Here is a 16,652-nt window from a genome sequence, read left to right on the forward strand (position 1 = left end):
ATGCTGGTGTAGAAGGACTGAGGTTGAAACAGACACTAGAAAATGACATGGGATTATTTCCCGCGGTTATCCGCGGGGACGGGAACAGTGATGAATTTTGTCACCGTGTCATTCTCTAGTTCTAACTACGGCTCCTGGTGGGTTATTAACCTGTACGTGAACCACTCACAGAGGCAGGGGGAAAATTCAACGAGTATCAATTCCTGGCAGAGTCGGCTTGGCCATCAGCGGACATCACCTAGGACGACAGCGTCTGGAAGGCAGCAGTGGAACATGCTAGATCCTGTGAGCTGCCCAAACTTGGAGAAACAAAAAACAGAAGCCAAGACCCCTAGTGGCTCCCGATATGCCAAGCCAAAGTCAGGGGTTTCAGTAAGGACCTGAAACACTTAACCCCTCTTTTACTAAGGTGTGCTAAGAGATTAGCGTGCACGAAACACGTGTCCACGGACTAACATGCATGCGTTAGAGTTCAGTGCGTACTAATCGATTATCGTACCTTAGTAAAAGAGGGCCTTTGCACATTAATTCAGACTACACAGAAAGAGACAAACTGGTCTGAAGACAGGGCGCACGAAAAATGCACAATTACGGGCTCATTAGCCAGGAGAAACTAATCTGTGATCATTTAAACGATCAAAGTGGACGGGAGGGAAGAAAGAGCGTTAGGGCGACCAGTGTGTAAAGCTTTAGAAGTTAAGATTGTAATCTAGTTTTATGGTTGTAGCTTATCAAATGGAATGTGACCGTCCTAGTACACAAAAAAAAAAAATTGAGTGGAGTGTAATTTTGTCTACAAAATCCTGAGTGGAGTAGAACGGGTGCAAGTGGATCGATCTTTCACTCCGTCAAAAATTACAAAGACTAGGGGGATACTCGATGAAGTTACAGGGAAACACTTTTAAAACCAATAGGAGGAATTTTTTTTTTCACTCAGAGAATAGTTAAGCTCTGGAACACATTGCCAGAGGTTGTGGTAAGAGCAGTTAACGTAGCTGGTTTTAAAGAAGGTTTGGACAAGTTCCTGGAGGAAAAGTCCGTGGTCTGTTATTGAGACAGACACAGGGGAAGCCACTGCTTGCCCTGGATCAGTAGCATGGAATGTTGCTACTCCTTGGGTTTTGGCCAGGTACTAGTGACCTGGATTGGCCACCGTGAGAACGGGCTACTGAGCTTGATGGACCTTTGGTCTGACTCAGTAAGGCTTTTCTTATGCTCAAGTTCCTGGAGGAAAAGTCCATAGTCTGCTAATGGGATAGATATGGGGAAGCCACTGCTTGTCCTGGATCGGTAGCATGGAATGTTGCTACTCCTTGGGTTTTGGCCAGGTACTAGTGACCTGGATTGGCCACCGTGAGAACGGGCTACTGAGCTTGATGGACCTTTGGTCTGACTCAGTAAGGCTTTTCTTATGCTCAAGTTCCTGGAGGAAAAGTCCATAGTCTGCTAATGGGATAGATATGGGGAAGCCACTGCTTGTCCTGGATCGGTAGCATGGAATGTTGCTACTCCTTGGGTTTTGGCCAGGTACTAGTGACCTGGATTGGCCACCGTGAGAATGGGCTACTGAGCTTGATGGACCTTTGGTCTGACTCAGTAAGGCTTTTCTTATGCTCAAGTTCCTGGAGGAAAAGTCCATAGTCTGCTAATGGGATAGATATGGGGAAGCCACTGCTTGTCCTGGATCGGTAGCATGGAATGTTGCTACTCCTTGGGGTTTGGCCAGGAACTAGTGATTTTGATTGGCCACCGTGAGAATGAGCTATTGGGCTTGATGGATCCTTGGTCTGACCCAGTAAGTCTATTCTTAGGTTCTTACCCTGGGACAGCTTAGCAAACAGTTCCATGCAGAAATCTCCTTTACCTCTCCCCCTTCGACCTGCCCAAGTCCTTGTCTATCCTGCTCTAGCTAACGCCCTCCCCCCCCCCCCCGTACAAGTTTGCCTGCCTGCAAGCTACTGCTTTATATTGAAGTTGCTTCATCTTCTGCTTTTTGGTTCTATATCTGTACTTTAAAACCCTGAACTGAGACTCCAGAACCTAAATATGCACCCCCTACAGGAGAAGCAAGGTGGAGGGAGGAGTGGAGATACGACAAGAGACTTTAAAATTTCCCAAAGCTTTTAATCAAGACACAAGAAGTAATGAAGGCCGGAGATTGGCCGTGGTCTTTGGGCCGGAGCTCTCTGACGTTGGGTGGTTTGAGGAGAGGGAAGTGTCACCTCGCTCTCGGACATTTTTCAGGGGAAGTGGCTTTTATCTCGCCCTGCCTGAGTATCCGCTGCCGGGGATTAGCTAACACCATCAATAAGCCTCTCCCTCGGAAGGCACGCTCAGAAAGGCGCCGCTCAAATTTCTACCTCGGAGGTGGCTGTGCGTCCGCGTTTGAAGTGGCGAGAGGTATCGTGCCCCAGGGGTGGCTGCCTCCGTTTCTGTGTGCAAACCACGCAATTTAAGCTCTTGAAGAAGTCTTCAATAATAGAGGGTAACACAAAAAAACTTAGGGGTGCTTTTACTAAGGAACGCTAGTGCATCATAGCGCTCTCTAAATGCTAATGCATGCTAACATCCATTATGTTAGCATTTAGTCTGCACTAAAACGCACTAGTGCTCCTTAGAAAAAGGACCCTTTATATTTTGCTTATACCTAAGTGGATTACAGAAAAAAAAACCAAAAACATAATCATAAGATGTTTCTATTTTGACCTCTGCTTTTTCTTTCTCTTTTGTCTGCTATGTGGATTTCTAGAACTTCTGTCTGCTTAAAGCTGTGTATGGTTTTAAATTGGAATATAAATGTTTAAATAAATAAGATAAAAACACCAAAAACGTAAAGCAAAACAATATATGGATAACATTTCCATTATCACTTCATTCCTTCATAAGAACATAAGAAGTTGCCTCCGCTGAGGCAGACCAGAGGTCCATCTCGCCCAGCGGTCCGCTCCCGCGGCGGCCCATCAAGGCCATTGCCTGAGCAGTGGTCCCTGACTAGCTCTATAACCTATCTCCACTCCTCTTCTCCTATCCCTATAACCTACCTCTACTCCTATCTGTACCCCTCAATCCCTTTGTCCTCTAGGAACCTATCCAAACCTTCTTTGAAGCTCTGTAACGTACTCCTGTCTATTACAGCCTCTGGAAGCGCGTTCCATGTATCCACCACCCTCTGGGTGAAAAAGAACTTCCTAGCGTTTGTTCTAAACCTGTCCCCTTTCAATTTCTCCGAGTGCCCCCTTGTACTTGTGGTTCCCCATAATTTGAAAAATCTGTCCCTATCTACTCTTTCTATGCCCTTCAGGCTCTTGAAGGTTTCTATCATGTCTCCTCTAAGTCTCCGCTTCTCCAGGGAGAAAAGCCCCAGCTTTTTCAGTCTGTCAGTATATGAGAGATTTTCCATACCCTTTATCAGTCACTGCTTCGTCACCACTTGCTCCCCCTCGGCAGGATTAGATCCGATGCTCCTAGGAATTCTGGGTGTGTCTGAGCTAATGCCGCTGCGGCTATCGATAAAAATTAAAAAAAAAAAAAGCCTAATGCGGCTTCGTAAAAGAGGGGTATAAAAGGCTCCGGTAAAAAGAGATGTTTTTAATCATTTTTTTTTTAAAAACTCTGAACATTAGTATTCGTTCTCGATTGTCCAACCAGATTATTCCAAAGCTTTAACCCCTGCCGCCAAAATAGCCAGGACTCTGGTACTAGCCCGCCTCACATGCTGTAACTCATGAACAGATTAAACGCATCGTGGTTCTCTGATCTTAACGATTGACGCCATCATAGGTTTTGAAAAGAACAAGCCCACTAGAAATGTCAAAACCACAATGTGAGCGAACAGTCATTCATTATATAACAGGAGGTCATTAATCCTGCTCAGGCAAAAATCAAAAAACATTTTTTCAAACCTCCCCAAAAGGGCTTAGATGAATTCCTGGAGGAAAAGTCCCTAACTCATTACTAATCCTCCCTTTTACAAAACCGCAAAAGCGTTTTTTAGCACCGGCCGGCGTGCTGAATGCTCTGCACTGCTCCCAACGCTCCTAGAATTCTTATGAGTGCCGGGAGCAGAACATTCAGCGCGCCAGCCTCCACTAGAAACCGCTTTTGCGGTTTTGTAAAAGGGAGGATTAGTAATGAGTTAGGGACTTTTCCTCCAGGAATTCACCTAAGCCCTTTTTGTACCCAGCTGTGCTAACTGCTTCAACCATATTTTCCCAGGAACAATTTCCACAGCTTCATTGCGCACTGAATTAAAAGAATCCTTCCTCCAAACGCAGTGGCCCCCCCCAGGAACCTTGTAAAGTGTAAACAACCGTCCCCTTTTCATTTATTTCACGTAGGATGACTAAACACTTGCTGGCCTGTGCTGATTTGCAACCCGGAGCCTGGCAGGAGCATCCAGCCTCTGCCAGGCCACCAGTTTAACCCCTTAGCTTATGCCATTGTCGCCCGTGTTGGCAGAGAAGGGACTTCCTCTGTCTGAGGGAGCCACAGCTCTGACTCTCCCTGCACTGGCTTGCTCGGGGCGGAGACTGCTGACAGTTTGGTTTCTGATAAGAATTTATGATAGACACAGGCACACTTTCGACATTTTCGACGACATGTGGCGTTAGCCTGGATAACATCTTTCAAAAAAACTTTTTTTTTTTTTTTACAGCTATACGCTTCGTCCATGACTTCAGAGAGCAAAGTTCCCTTCTCTCTTAAACAGTTGCTTTTCTTTTCAAATTGTTTTCTGTGTTGGGTTTTCATATTTTTAGTCATTCTGCGCTCTGCTTTCAAGTGGCTGAAGGTGAGGGCTGTTGATGCCCGAGAGGAAGGAAGGGCTGACGGAAGGACTTTACCAGCTTCACTGCTGTGACCTCAGGCGGAACTTCGCAGAAGCCCTCAGGCGCAGATAAACCGCTGGGATCTCACTTTTTTTTTTTTCTGCTCCTCCTTGAACTATTTCTGGTCTGTGCCCACTGCAGTGTTTAGGACTTAACAGAGCGAAGGGGACAGGAGGAGGGCAGGACAAGACCCTCCTCCTACCTGCCACTGTGCCCGGTGGGCTTTGGGAGTCGAACAGAGCAGGGGGGGCTGTTTCCTCTCTGGTCGCTGATACACGGTCAGACGGTGGCTGGCAGGGAGCCGGGCATGTTTCCAAGAGCCATCCTGGAGCTTGCCACGGCTCCAAAGTGACCTGGAAGGGATATTCTTCTGCTAATAGTCTAGAAAACTTATGAACTGGGATAATAGTTAAATTTCCCTAAAGTTTTATCTCAGAATTGGAATACAATATTCACCTTTCCTGCTGATCTGCCAACCTTTTAATTGCTGTCATGCAAGACTGGCAGTAAAGGGGCACAGGGTGATGGAACAGCAGCGACCTTTATCTGACGGATTCAGGTGGTCGGAACCATCCCCCTCCCCCATTTTCGCAGTAGACTGGAGGGGCACCGACCATGGCGAGGTTTCTGGAGAAGAAAGCAAGTCTGCCTAGCATCCCCGAACTGGAGTCGCTGCCCAGCCAAGAGGATGATGCCTTCTTGCCCTGCTCACCATCGCTCCCCAGCTCCTCCGATCTGAAGCAGGGCAGAGCCCAGCACTCGCTTCACTTCTTCCCCTGCACCTCCCCAACCCAGCTGAAGAAGGTCAAAGCAAACAGATCCGGCCAGGAATCCCGGAGGCCGAAAGGTGCCATTGTCTGGTAAGGGGTTAGAACCATGGGGTGGGCAGAATGCGTTGTGCCCGTGCACTTTCACTTTCTGGGGAAACAGTATGGATGGTTGGGTGGGGAGAGAGGAAGTGTAAAATCTTGCCAGTCGCTTTTTCTTCCTTGCAGTTTTGAGGGTGGGGCTCCGGAGAAAAACATTTTGGGCCAGATTCTATGAAGTTGTGCATTCAGATTTCCAACTAGCATGCGAGTTATTGAATAGAAACGTGACGGCAGATAAAGGCCAAACGGCCCATCCACAGAATCCACTATCTCCTCCTCTCTCTAAGAGATCCCACGTGCCTGTCCCAGGCTTTCTTGAATTCAGACACAGTCTCTGTCTCCACCACCTCTTCCAGAAGACCGTTCCACGCATCTACCACCCTTTCCGTAAAAAAGTGTTTCCTCAGATTATTCCGGAGCCTATCACCTCTCAACTTCATCCTATGCCCTCTCACTGCAGAGTTTCCTTTCAAATGAAAGAGACTCGATTCATGTGCATTTACATCATGTAGGTATTTCAACGTCTCTATCATATCTCCCCTCTCCCGCCTTTCCTCCAAAGTATACAGATTGTCTGACCCCATACGTCTTATGATGAACACCACATACCATTTTAGTAGCCTTTCTCTGGACCGACTCCAAGTCCCGCTCTTCTGTTGTGTACGACCGGCATTATCCTGAACATTTAGTGAGGGGCCATATCAGGGCATTGGCATCCAATTTTCGGGTTTGCAGACAGGGAAGAGTACTTAAGAGTAGAGATTGACACAGGGACAAATTTTTCCCCATTCCTGCGGGAACTCATTTTCCCGTCCCCACGAGTTCTATTCCCATCCCTGCCCCATTCCTGCAAGCTCCGTCCTCATCTGCACAAGCCTCACTTTAAAATCCTAAGTAGGAACATTCTAGAGCTCAGATTGTGATGTCATAATGCCTCATTCCGCCAATGCCTAAGCTCCGTCCTCAAACACTTTCAAATCCTAAGAAGCAACATTCTAGAGCTCAGCTTGTGATGTCATAATGCCTCATTCCGCCAATGCCTAAGCTCTGTCCTCAAACACTTTCAAATCCTAAGAAGCAACATTCTAGAGCTCAGATTGTGATGTCATAATGCCTCATTCCGCCAATGCCTAAGCTCCGTCCTCAAACACTTTCAAATCCTAAGAAGCAACATTCTAGAGCTCAGATTGTGATGTCATAATGCCTCATTCCACCAATGCCTAAGCTCCGTCCTCATCTGCGCAAGCCTCAAACACTTTAAAATCATAAGTATTCAAGGCTTGTGCAGTTAAGGCAAAGCTTATAGGAATGGGGCAGGGACGGGGACAGTAACAACATTTACGGAGACGGGACGGGAAAAATATGTCCCCCATGTCATTCTCTAATTAATAACCTCAGCTACACTCCTTCTTTCCTATCATGCCATAGGATCTCTCTGTGATTGGGTGTAATTGTGCAGATGTGATGTGTGTGTGATTGATTGTGAATGAGCTACAAAATGCCAGGCTATGCACAAATGGCCTTGTGTGTCCTCCTTCCCCCAACACACACACACACTCAGTGTCACACTAAACAACCCAGAAGAAAACACACACACGCAGGGCTGTAACAAGTTATGTGTGGGCTTGGCCATGAAACAATGGCAGGGCATGAGCACTAGGGGGCGCTTGAAGCTCAGGTACAGAGTGGTTAAGAATTACAGGCTTCTTCCCCCTCATCTTGGAGAACATTTCTGTTTAGGAGTCAGAACATATTTGTCTCTCATTCCCTGGTAGTCCCCTACCACCTTTTAGCCCCCTCTGTGTGTCTGTCATAATTAGATTGTAAGCTCCTCTGAGTAGGGACCGTTTCTTGCATGCACAATGTAGCACTATAGAAATCATGTTGAGTTAGAATATTCCCGCTTTTCGTGTTCTTCCTTGCGTCACTGTTGCCACCCCTTTCCCCTCCACCATCCCCCAAACACACACACTCTCTCTCCACTCCTCATCTGTCATTTGAAGGGCATGCTGCCATGTCAGGAGTCGCCCACATGGTGGTGCTGTGGTTCCATTTTCAGCAGAAAACCCACAAGGTGTTTCTGTCTTTGTGCTGGTGGGTCTCTCTCGATACTGATATTCCAGAGTTGAATCTTATAAGTGTTTACAACAAGCATTGGCAAGATCCCAAGTAGTAAAACGGATTTTATGCTGCTTATCCTAGGAACAAGCAGCAGATTTCCCAACATCCATCTTAATAATGGCTTATTGACTTCTCTTTTAGGAAGCTATCCAAACCTCTTTTTAAACCCCGCTAAGCTAACTGATTTCATCACATTCTCCGGCAACAAATTCCAGAGTTTAATTACATGGTGTGTGAAGAAATGTTTTCTCTGGTTTATTTTAAATCTACTACTTAGTAGCTTCATCGCATGTCCCCCAGTCCTCGTATTTTTTTGGAAAGAGCGAACAAGCGATTCACATCTACCCTTTCCACTCCACTCCTAAAAGTGAAAGAAAAAATCAGAGAATGAGCGAGAAAAGCTTTGTCTAATGCTGGGGGACAGAGGAGAAACAGCAGATGTAGAGGGCAAAATGTGCTTTCTGCTGCTAGCAGACCAGAAAGATGACCTGTGCCAGGACAGGGCAGACAGCACCAAAGCGAGCAGGTGTTCTCGTTATTCACCTCGGTTTAATGATTTATTTGTCTCACTGTTACATTTTAAATGTTCTCATTCGTCTTTTCTCTCTCATTATCTACCAGTAAATGTTTTACTTCTGGTGAAACATAAGTGCAGTATATTCTGCCAGTGACGTTCTGTGAATTGGAATCTACCGATGCTCTCTCCAGTCACAGGCAGGCAGAGATGTCATTTAGGATCAGGGCATTTTGTGTGTATTTGGTCATTTTGTAATTAAACTTTGATTTACGGAAGGCAGTATATAAGAGCATCCTGCCTTTATGATTGGGGTTTGGGGCAATGCAAGCACTTGTATGTGAAATAGGCAAGCTTTGAACAAGTCCTCCTTTGCCACTTGAACTGACTCGCCCGTTTTGTTTTCTCTGTTCTAGGTAAGTAACACGCCTGTCCTGTGTGCTAGTGAGCATGTGCAGAATCTGTAGATGAGGTAAGTGCCTGTCTGCGATCCGTATCCATCCCACTCTCCTCAGCCCCCAAAAGGGCACAGACCCTCACCAGTGACTTCCCACTGGGAAAATACACGCTGCGGGGGGGGCATTGATGTTGGACACACAATTTAAGGGTGATGGGCTCTGTTTCCCTGTGTAATCCCCTGAACCCCCTCCCCCCCCCTCCGAGTTCCAGGGTGATGCATCAAAACCACGGGGGAGAATGGCACGCCGACATGTGCGAGTGGGACAAATGCGCACCACCACTTTGAGGCCTTCCCTTTTGCGCTCTAAGAGGGGGGGGAACCCCCCACTACACTTAGAAGTCCTCGCGCTCCCAAAACGGGAAGGAGAACGGGAGTTTTCAGTGTACTGGGGGGTTCCCTCCCCTCCCCACCCCACCCCCAACGGGAGCGCGAGGAGTTCTAAATGTAGTCGGGGGGGTTCACCCCCAACACCCCCCTCAGAGCGTAAAACAAAAGGCCTCAAAGCAGTAGAAGTGGCGGCGAGCATTTTTCCTGCACTCAAATGTCGGCGCATTTCCCCCAGTTGTCCTCCGCACTTTTGATGGTGTACCGAGTCCCAGAGATGATAGGCCCTTTTCCCCTTTGTGATTTTCACCATGGGCTGCCGCAGCCTCCCTCACTGGATCCGTGGTCCATGAGGGGTAGCGACAATGCACAGCTCCTGCACAAATGTGCAAAAGCCCTGCTCTGCCTCATTAATGCTCGTCTCAACCCCAGGCCCAGCATCGACCCACATTGCAGAGAGTCATTTCACCCAGACCAGGAGAGACAATTAAGCACAAGAGCAGAGAATGATGCCATGCTGGGAAGGGGTATTGATCGGGGGAGGCAGGAGGAGCTTTGCAGGGCATTTGGCACGAAGGTCGCCCCCCCCAGGGACAGGGAGTGAGCGGGAGCCGAGGAGAGATTGAGCATATCGAGGTCTCTTCCGGAGGTGGCTGAAGGGAGCAATCGGGGGGCTGTGTTGGCCGATGGCTTCCTTACACCGAAACAGGAACCTGCATCTCCCTGCCTCACGGGGACCCCCCAGACTTTCGCTCCTTGGAAACGGGTCACCCCGCTCCGTGCACTGCCCCATCGATATTATCCAGAGGAAGGGGTAAAAGCACTTTCTTCAGGGAATGGAAACATTTCTTGTTCCCATCTGACGCAGCTAGAGAGGACGGTTATTGCTGGTACTGGAATCTGCTGTGCGCCAAGCGAGCAACTTGTCCAGGTTCTTCTAAAGAGAAGGGAAGTAGCCTGTTTTCCCTGTCTGAGTTACCGTGTTACTCAGGCTCTGTGCTTCAACTGCCCGCATTACGCAGAGGAGAGGGTGATGGGTGTATGTAACATAGGAGCCTCATGTGTGCATTAGCCAGGGCTGAGGGGAGGGGGGGGCTACACGTTACCTAAAGGACCTTGTAACCAGTCGAGGCCAGAGTCAGATTTAAGTTTGGTTGTATATGCTATAAAGTCTTACATGGTTTCGCACCTTGTGGATCATTTTTAATTTTTAATTCACAACGCCCAAGACTTTTAATTGTAGTTTGTTTTTCCATCTCTTACCAGCAGTTCAGGAAATTATTGAAAACCTACTTATTTAAGACATTGTTATAATTTCTAGGTCATTTGTTTTTTATGGTCACTGTGGTATATAAATACAGTGAATGTTATTATCTGGTGGGAAAGGTTTCATGGCTTGGAATGCGGACGGATATCCTTGTCAGTACATTATCCAGGGAGGGGGTAGAAGGTGGGTGACTGCAGCTGATGGATGTTACATGTAAGAGCCTTGTGAGGAGGGGAAAAGGCAGTGGATATATTTATTGCATGTAAGTACGTCGCCCGGTGGCGAGACAGACAGGTGGTAGATTTTTATTATATTTAATTAACTTGAAGATTCATTAACTTAATGTGGAAAAGAGAGTGCCAGTTAACAATTAAGTATCGGAGGAGGTCAACAGACCCGTGTGTCCGGGAGCCCTGCTGTGTCCTCGGGATGAGATTGTAAATTGTCTCCTACAATCTAGAAAGGATTCTATTTGGGATGTAGTCATGAGCAGTGGTCAGTAGGTGGCAGCATTTTGCCATCTTTTCTCATTTCTTCTGCTTAAATCTCCATGTCCTGACTAGAGAATGACACGGTGGCTGTTATCTGCGGCTAGTCGCGGGGAGCCGCGGGTAACCTGCCGAAATGGTAAGGGGGGAATAAAGTGCTCACTGCAGGTACGGGGACAAGGCATTCCACTGCCCTGTGGAGCGGTGAATGGCCTTGTCCCCGCAGTTAAGGGAAGGAACGCGCGTGGCCCCCTCCCTCCTTCCTACCTACCCAAACTATCTATCTCCCTCCCTCCCCTTACCTTCGCGGCGTGTTTTGAGTAACTTCTTCACAAAGCCGTCGGAGCCTGCAAGCAGTAGCATGCATGTGTGAGCGGAAGCTTCTCCTCTGATGCAACTTCCGGTGATGCAGCCCCTCAGTGTTTACAGGCTCTGTTTACAGGCTCTGTTTACAGGCTCTGACAGCTTTGAAGAAGTTACTCAAAACGTGCCGCGAAGGTAAAGGGGAGGGAAGGAGATAGATAGATAGATAGATTCGGGTAGATAGGAAGGAGGGAGGGGGCTGCGCGAGGGGTGCCGAAGGGCAGTGAGGTGGCGAGAGGGAAGGGTGGTGGAGGAAAGGAACAAACGCTGAAGGGGGGTGGAGAAGAACAGACACTGAAAGGAAATGGGGAAGACAGAGTGGGGAGAAGATGCTGAAGGGAAATGGGGAAGACAGAGTGGGGAGAAGATGCTGAAAGGACATGGGGAAGAAAGAGTCGGGAGAAAACGCTGAAAGGAAATGGGGATGACAGAGTGGGGAGAAGACGCTGGAAGGGAAGAAGACAGAGATGCCAGACTATGGGGGAGTGGAGGGAAGAAGATGGGTGCCAGACCAATTGGGGGGGTTGAAAGGAGAGGCACAGTAAGAGAGCAAATGGAAGATGCAAAGAGAAGACAGACAGTGGATGGAAGGAATTGAATGAGAAGATGAGGGAAGTAGAAACCATCCAACAAAGGTAGAAAAAAAATTCTATTTATTTATTTATTTTGCTTAGGATAAAGTAGAATATTAATGTTTATAAAAATTTATAATCAAAGCCCTGCCAGCTGAACATCTCTTTCTCTAGTCCAGTCGCCAGAATTTTGATTTATAAGGAAGGAATAAGCTAAATATTGCAGTACTGAGGCTTGTATGGAGACGGAGATGGGATGGGGACAGGGCAGAGACAGTGGTCACGGGGATGGGGCAGTGGCAGGGACAGTGGTCGCAGGGATGGGGCGGTGACGGGGACAAATTTTTTTCCTCGTGTCATTCTCTAGTCCCGACCACTTGGCACACCCTTCCCCAAGGGATCTGTCTTAGTAGTGCTACAGGCTGTCTATCCCTTTCTCCTGCAATGCCTGGCACTTTCACTGTTTTATAATGTCATTTCTTAATCTAGGGGGGATTCAGGACTTGGTCGAAATTGTTCTGCTCTCGCTCATACTCTATGATCTGAGGTTTTTAAATTTTACTTTTGTTTTGGATTTTTTTTTTAATACTATTGATGTGGCTTTGTGACGTCTAATCACAGGGATTGCCTCCTCTAGATCTTTCTGCTGTGGCTTTGCACCGTGCAAGAGAGAGACCTCCAAGCTCCATTTCACCTTCAGGGAAGATGTCCTACAGCAGTGGTTCCCAACCCTGTCCTGGAGGACCACCAGCCAGTCAGGTTTTCAGGACAGCCCTAATGAATATGCATGGAGCAGATTTGCATGCCTGTCTCCTCCATTATATGCAAATCTCTCTCATGCATATTCATTAGGGCTATCCCAAAAACCCGACTGACTGGTGGTCCTCCTGGACAGGGTTGGGAACCACTGTCCTACAGGAGTCCTGGGAGGGGAGGGGTGCTGATGACTCCCTTCTGCTCTCTCCCTTTGGTCAGAATCCTGCATCTTACTGGAGTCTCCTCTATTTTCAGTGCCTGTGGTCATTTCCAGCTAGCTTCTCACAGACACAGTCTTCTGAGAATTTTTCTGGATCTAATACACATCTATTCCCATTTGCATTCATTTTCTGCAGTCCTATGCCCGATCATTCATCTGTGAACACAGAAGCAGAAATTCTTGTTTAGCAGTTCCACCTTATCCTTATTGGTTTCTGCATCTTTGTCCCCTTCACCCTTGAGCCTCACTGTGCCATTTTGACACTTCTTCCTATTACTTACATATCTAAGAAACGTTTTCTCCCCCAATTTTACCAGATCGGCTACCTTTTCTTCCATTTGCATCTTTGCTTTTCTGACAGCTTTACCTGCTTCTTGTAGCTTTCCCACATATTTTTGTCTGTCTTCCTCTTTCTGCGACAACTTGTAACTTATGAAGGCTAACCTTTTTTCTCTCACCTTTTCAGCTACTACATTTGAGAACCAAAGCAACCTTCTTTTCCTTTTACCTTCATGTACTTTTCTAACATAAAGGTTTGTCACCTTTAAAATAACTCCTTTCAGTCTCACCCGCTGCTTATCTACTTCGTTCAGCTGTTCCCATCCAACTAACTCCTCCTTGAGATATGCCCCCATCTTGACAAAGTTAGAGATAGCATCGGTTCAAAAATCAATTTTAATGTAGACACGGAACCAAAACAAATTATACCTATTTCCAAGTGTGCCAATTTTAATATACTAACCCTAGAGGACCTTAAACGACTCTTGCAAAGTATTAACATTAAAGGCACAGGCTCCAACTCAATCTCTCCTCTTTTCATAAAACGTTTCTTTTCCTTCTTTGGTCCCTTTATTCAGACAATGATTGAAAATAGTTTAACCACAGGATTTATTCTGAAAGAATGGAAAGAAGCAATCATCCGTCCAATAATAAAAGATCCCAAAGACTCAATTGCAATTGAATCAAATTACCAACCCATTGCCAATCTCCCCTTTATTGCTAAACTAATAGAAAAGGTTGTTTTCAATCATGTAAGCAACTTTGTAGAAAAAGAACACATACATTACATCCTAATCAGACAGGCTTTAGGTCTAATAGGTCTTACAACCAATATCCAAAACCACCTGGATCACCATAAATCTGTCCTCCTGATCTCACTTGATCTATCTGCAGCATTTGATACTATTGACCATCATTTACTCATCAAGAGACTGTCCTCCATTGGCATTTCTGACCAAGTGCTAAACTGGTTTAAATCATATTTTCAGGATAGGTCAGCCAAAGTTATTTTCAACAATTCATCATCAAACAACTATACAAACTCTTATGGCATCTCTCAAGGCTCAATCTTTTCCCCTCTTTTATTTAATTTTTTTTTGTCGCCACTCCTCACTTTAAGTCAATCCATTGGATTCTCCTCTTTTGCCTATGCAGATGACATCCAGCTTTTGTATCCATTAAATATAACCGATTCCAATGAGATAATAAATATAAATAATAAGTTAAAACAAATAAGTCAATGGCTTAAAGATACCATGTTGGCCCTGAACGCAACCAAATCTTCAATAATGTTTTTTTCCATGGAAAAAGGATCTTACATTCTCATCACAAATACTTTTAGATAATTTCCCACTACAAAAAGTAACGACAATGACCAAGAACTTTCTTTTCATGACCAATTACAAATTAAGTTAAGGGGAAGGGTTAATCTGCTGACTGGGTTGGAGGGCAGAGGGGAGTACAGGACAATCGAGCCACTGTGACATCACTGATGAGGTTGGCTCTTATTGGTGGAGTGAGGCATTATGACATCACAATCTCAGCTCTGCTTCCCAAAGACTGAAACTCTTCACACTACTACTATGAATTATTTCTATAGTGCCACCAGACTCATGCAGCGCTGTACAGAGTCACAAAGAAGAAACAGTCCCTGCTCCAAAGAGCTTACAATCTAAACAGACAAGACAGACAGGATGTTATGGATATAGTTAAGGGGAACGATTAATCTGCTGGCTGGGTTGGAGGGCAGTGGGGAATAGGGTTATGGACTGAAGGCTATATCCAAAAGGTGGGTTTTCAGTCTGCTTTTAAACAAGGGAAGTGAAGGGGCTTGGCAGACAAACTTTGGTAATTTATTCCAGGCATAGGGGGCAGCTTGATGAAAGGAACGAAGTCTGGAATTGGCAGTGGAGGAGAAGGGTAAAGCTAAGAGCAGCTTATGTGAGGAACGGAGCTCTCTAGAAGGTGTATAAGGAGAGAGAAGAGAGGAGAGATATTGAGGGGCAGCAGAAGGAACACACTTGTAGGTTAGTGTGTGATAGGATGGAGAAACAGAATCGGAGAATATTCCCCCCGTTATCCCCAGGGCACCCCTGCCCCTCTCTGCCTCCTGTATCAGCAACCCGGAGCCACTCTCCTTTCTCCTGCCTCTCTCCCTCCTCCTTTCTCCGTCTCTCCGTCTCTGTCTTTTTCTGCTTCCCTCACTCCTTCCTCTTTCTTTCTCTCTCCCTCTCAGATACAGGAAACTTTGCTAGCTGACAGTTTGCCCATGGGTTATCAGCAGAAGAAATGGTTAAACCTTCTCCCTCTCTTGTGTTTCCAGATTTTGACACTCTGGGAAGGTTGTCTCTGCTTTTATGGAAGTGACTGCTGCTGCAGAGCCCTGAAGCCCCTCCACCCCCACCCGTGTCTTGCCCTGTCCTGTCCTGGTATTCCTGGCTCCTAGGGCATAGAATGCAGAGGGTGAGATGGAAAACCCAAACTGGAGCTCCTTGAAAGCATAGCACTTTGTTCTGTATGGGTGTGACCCTCCCTCTGTGAGAGAACCAAGGATTAGAGCTGGGACAAAGGAAGATAAAGTGCCTCAGCCTGAGGTCACAGACAGAAAGTCACTGACAGAGCAGGGGATTAGAACTCGGGCACAAAGCACAGGCCACACCCAGAGAGCCAGGGATTCGAACCAAGGCACAGGGAGATAACAGGGACTCACCCTGAGGTTACACACCTAGAGAGTCTGTGACAGAGCCGGGGATTAGAACTGAGTCTTAGGAGATAAATTGACTCACCACAAGGTCAGTGACAGCCGGGATTTAGAACTGAGGCACAGGGAGAGAAAGTGACTCACCACAAGGTCACACACAGAGCGTGAATGACAGAGCCGGGGATTAGAGCTGAGCAGAGATTAGGACCATGGTACGGGGAGACAAAATGTCTCATTTGAAGTCCCCACATTAGGATTTGAACTCCGGAGTTCTTGAGCGCCCTCCCCAGCCCCCTCCCCTTAGCTGTAGCCACCTCCTACCAGGAAGAAGTGGCAGCAGAGAGAATGTGATTGGGGCCAGAACCGAGAGAGAGCAGCGATTCCACTTCACCCCCTCCCCAGCTCAAACCTGTCCAAACTCTTCCCAAACAACAGAAGAAGCCAATGGGCGGCACCCTGGTATCCTCCGGAGGAGAGCCTTATGAAGCAGGCATCCCCGCCGAGCGCCCAAAAGGCAGCCAGGCAGCCTGCTCTGATCACTTCCTTGGAGCTCACCCCAGCCCGTCGCCCTAATCCAGGACACGGAAGGTGCCTTCAGGAGTCTCCGTGGTGCTTCTGTGGAGGAGGTTTGGGGGTAGCTAGCGGTCCCCCTGAGATTATTATTATTTTTTTTTTTAAGTGAGTGGTAGACCATCCCAGGGCGTTTTCATGCCATCCCAACACCTCTCTCCTGGTCTTCTCAGACAGCGGGCTCACTACAGGGCAAGGGCAGCGGTGATGCACTTTTCCTTCAGTGAGGAGGACATCAAGAGACATAGACTCACCAAGACTGTCAGGTGGGTGGCATTGGGCAGGTGGGTACAAAGGCTCTGTTAGAGACTGCGTCCCCTGT

General features: G+C 47.0%; 1 protein-coding gene across 4 annotated transcripts in view; it reads left to right on the forward strand.

Annotated features, from left to right (window-relative positions):
- Positions 1–16,652, forward strand: part of PDE4A (phosphodiesterase 4A) — a 164,555-nt gene that overhangs the window by 77,342 nt on the left and 70,561 nt on the right. The window contains exons 1-2 of one of the 4 annotated variants that reach the window (XM_033925329.1): positions 8,510–8,565; positions 8,747–8,802. The exons of 1 other annotated variant lie outside the window; for it this stretch is intronic. In XM_033925329.1, coding sequence (XP_033781220.1) covers positions 8,798–8,802 — 5 coding nt within the window. In that variant the 5' untranslated portion in view covers positions 8,510–8,565; positions 8,747–8,797. Of the gene's footprint in view, positions 1–5,249; positions 5,687–8,509; positions 8,566–8,746; positions 8,803–16,243; positions 16,597–16,652 lie in introns of those variants that run through there. 2 more of the 4 variants (XM_033925327.1, XM_033925328.1) reach the window with 2 other exon arrangements.

Source organism: Geotrypetes seraphini, chromosome 16 (genome assembly GCF_902459505.1).
Source record: "Geotrypetes seraphini chromosome 16, aGeoSer1.1, whole genome shotgun sequence".
NCBI lineage: Eukaryota > Metazoa > Chordata > Amphibia > Gymnophiona > Dermophiidae > Geotrypetes > Geotrypetes seraphini.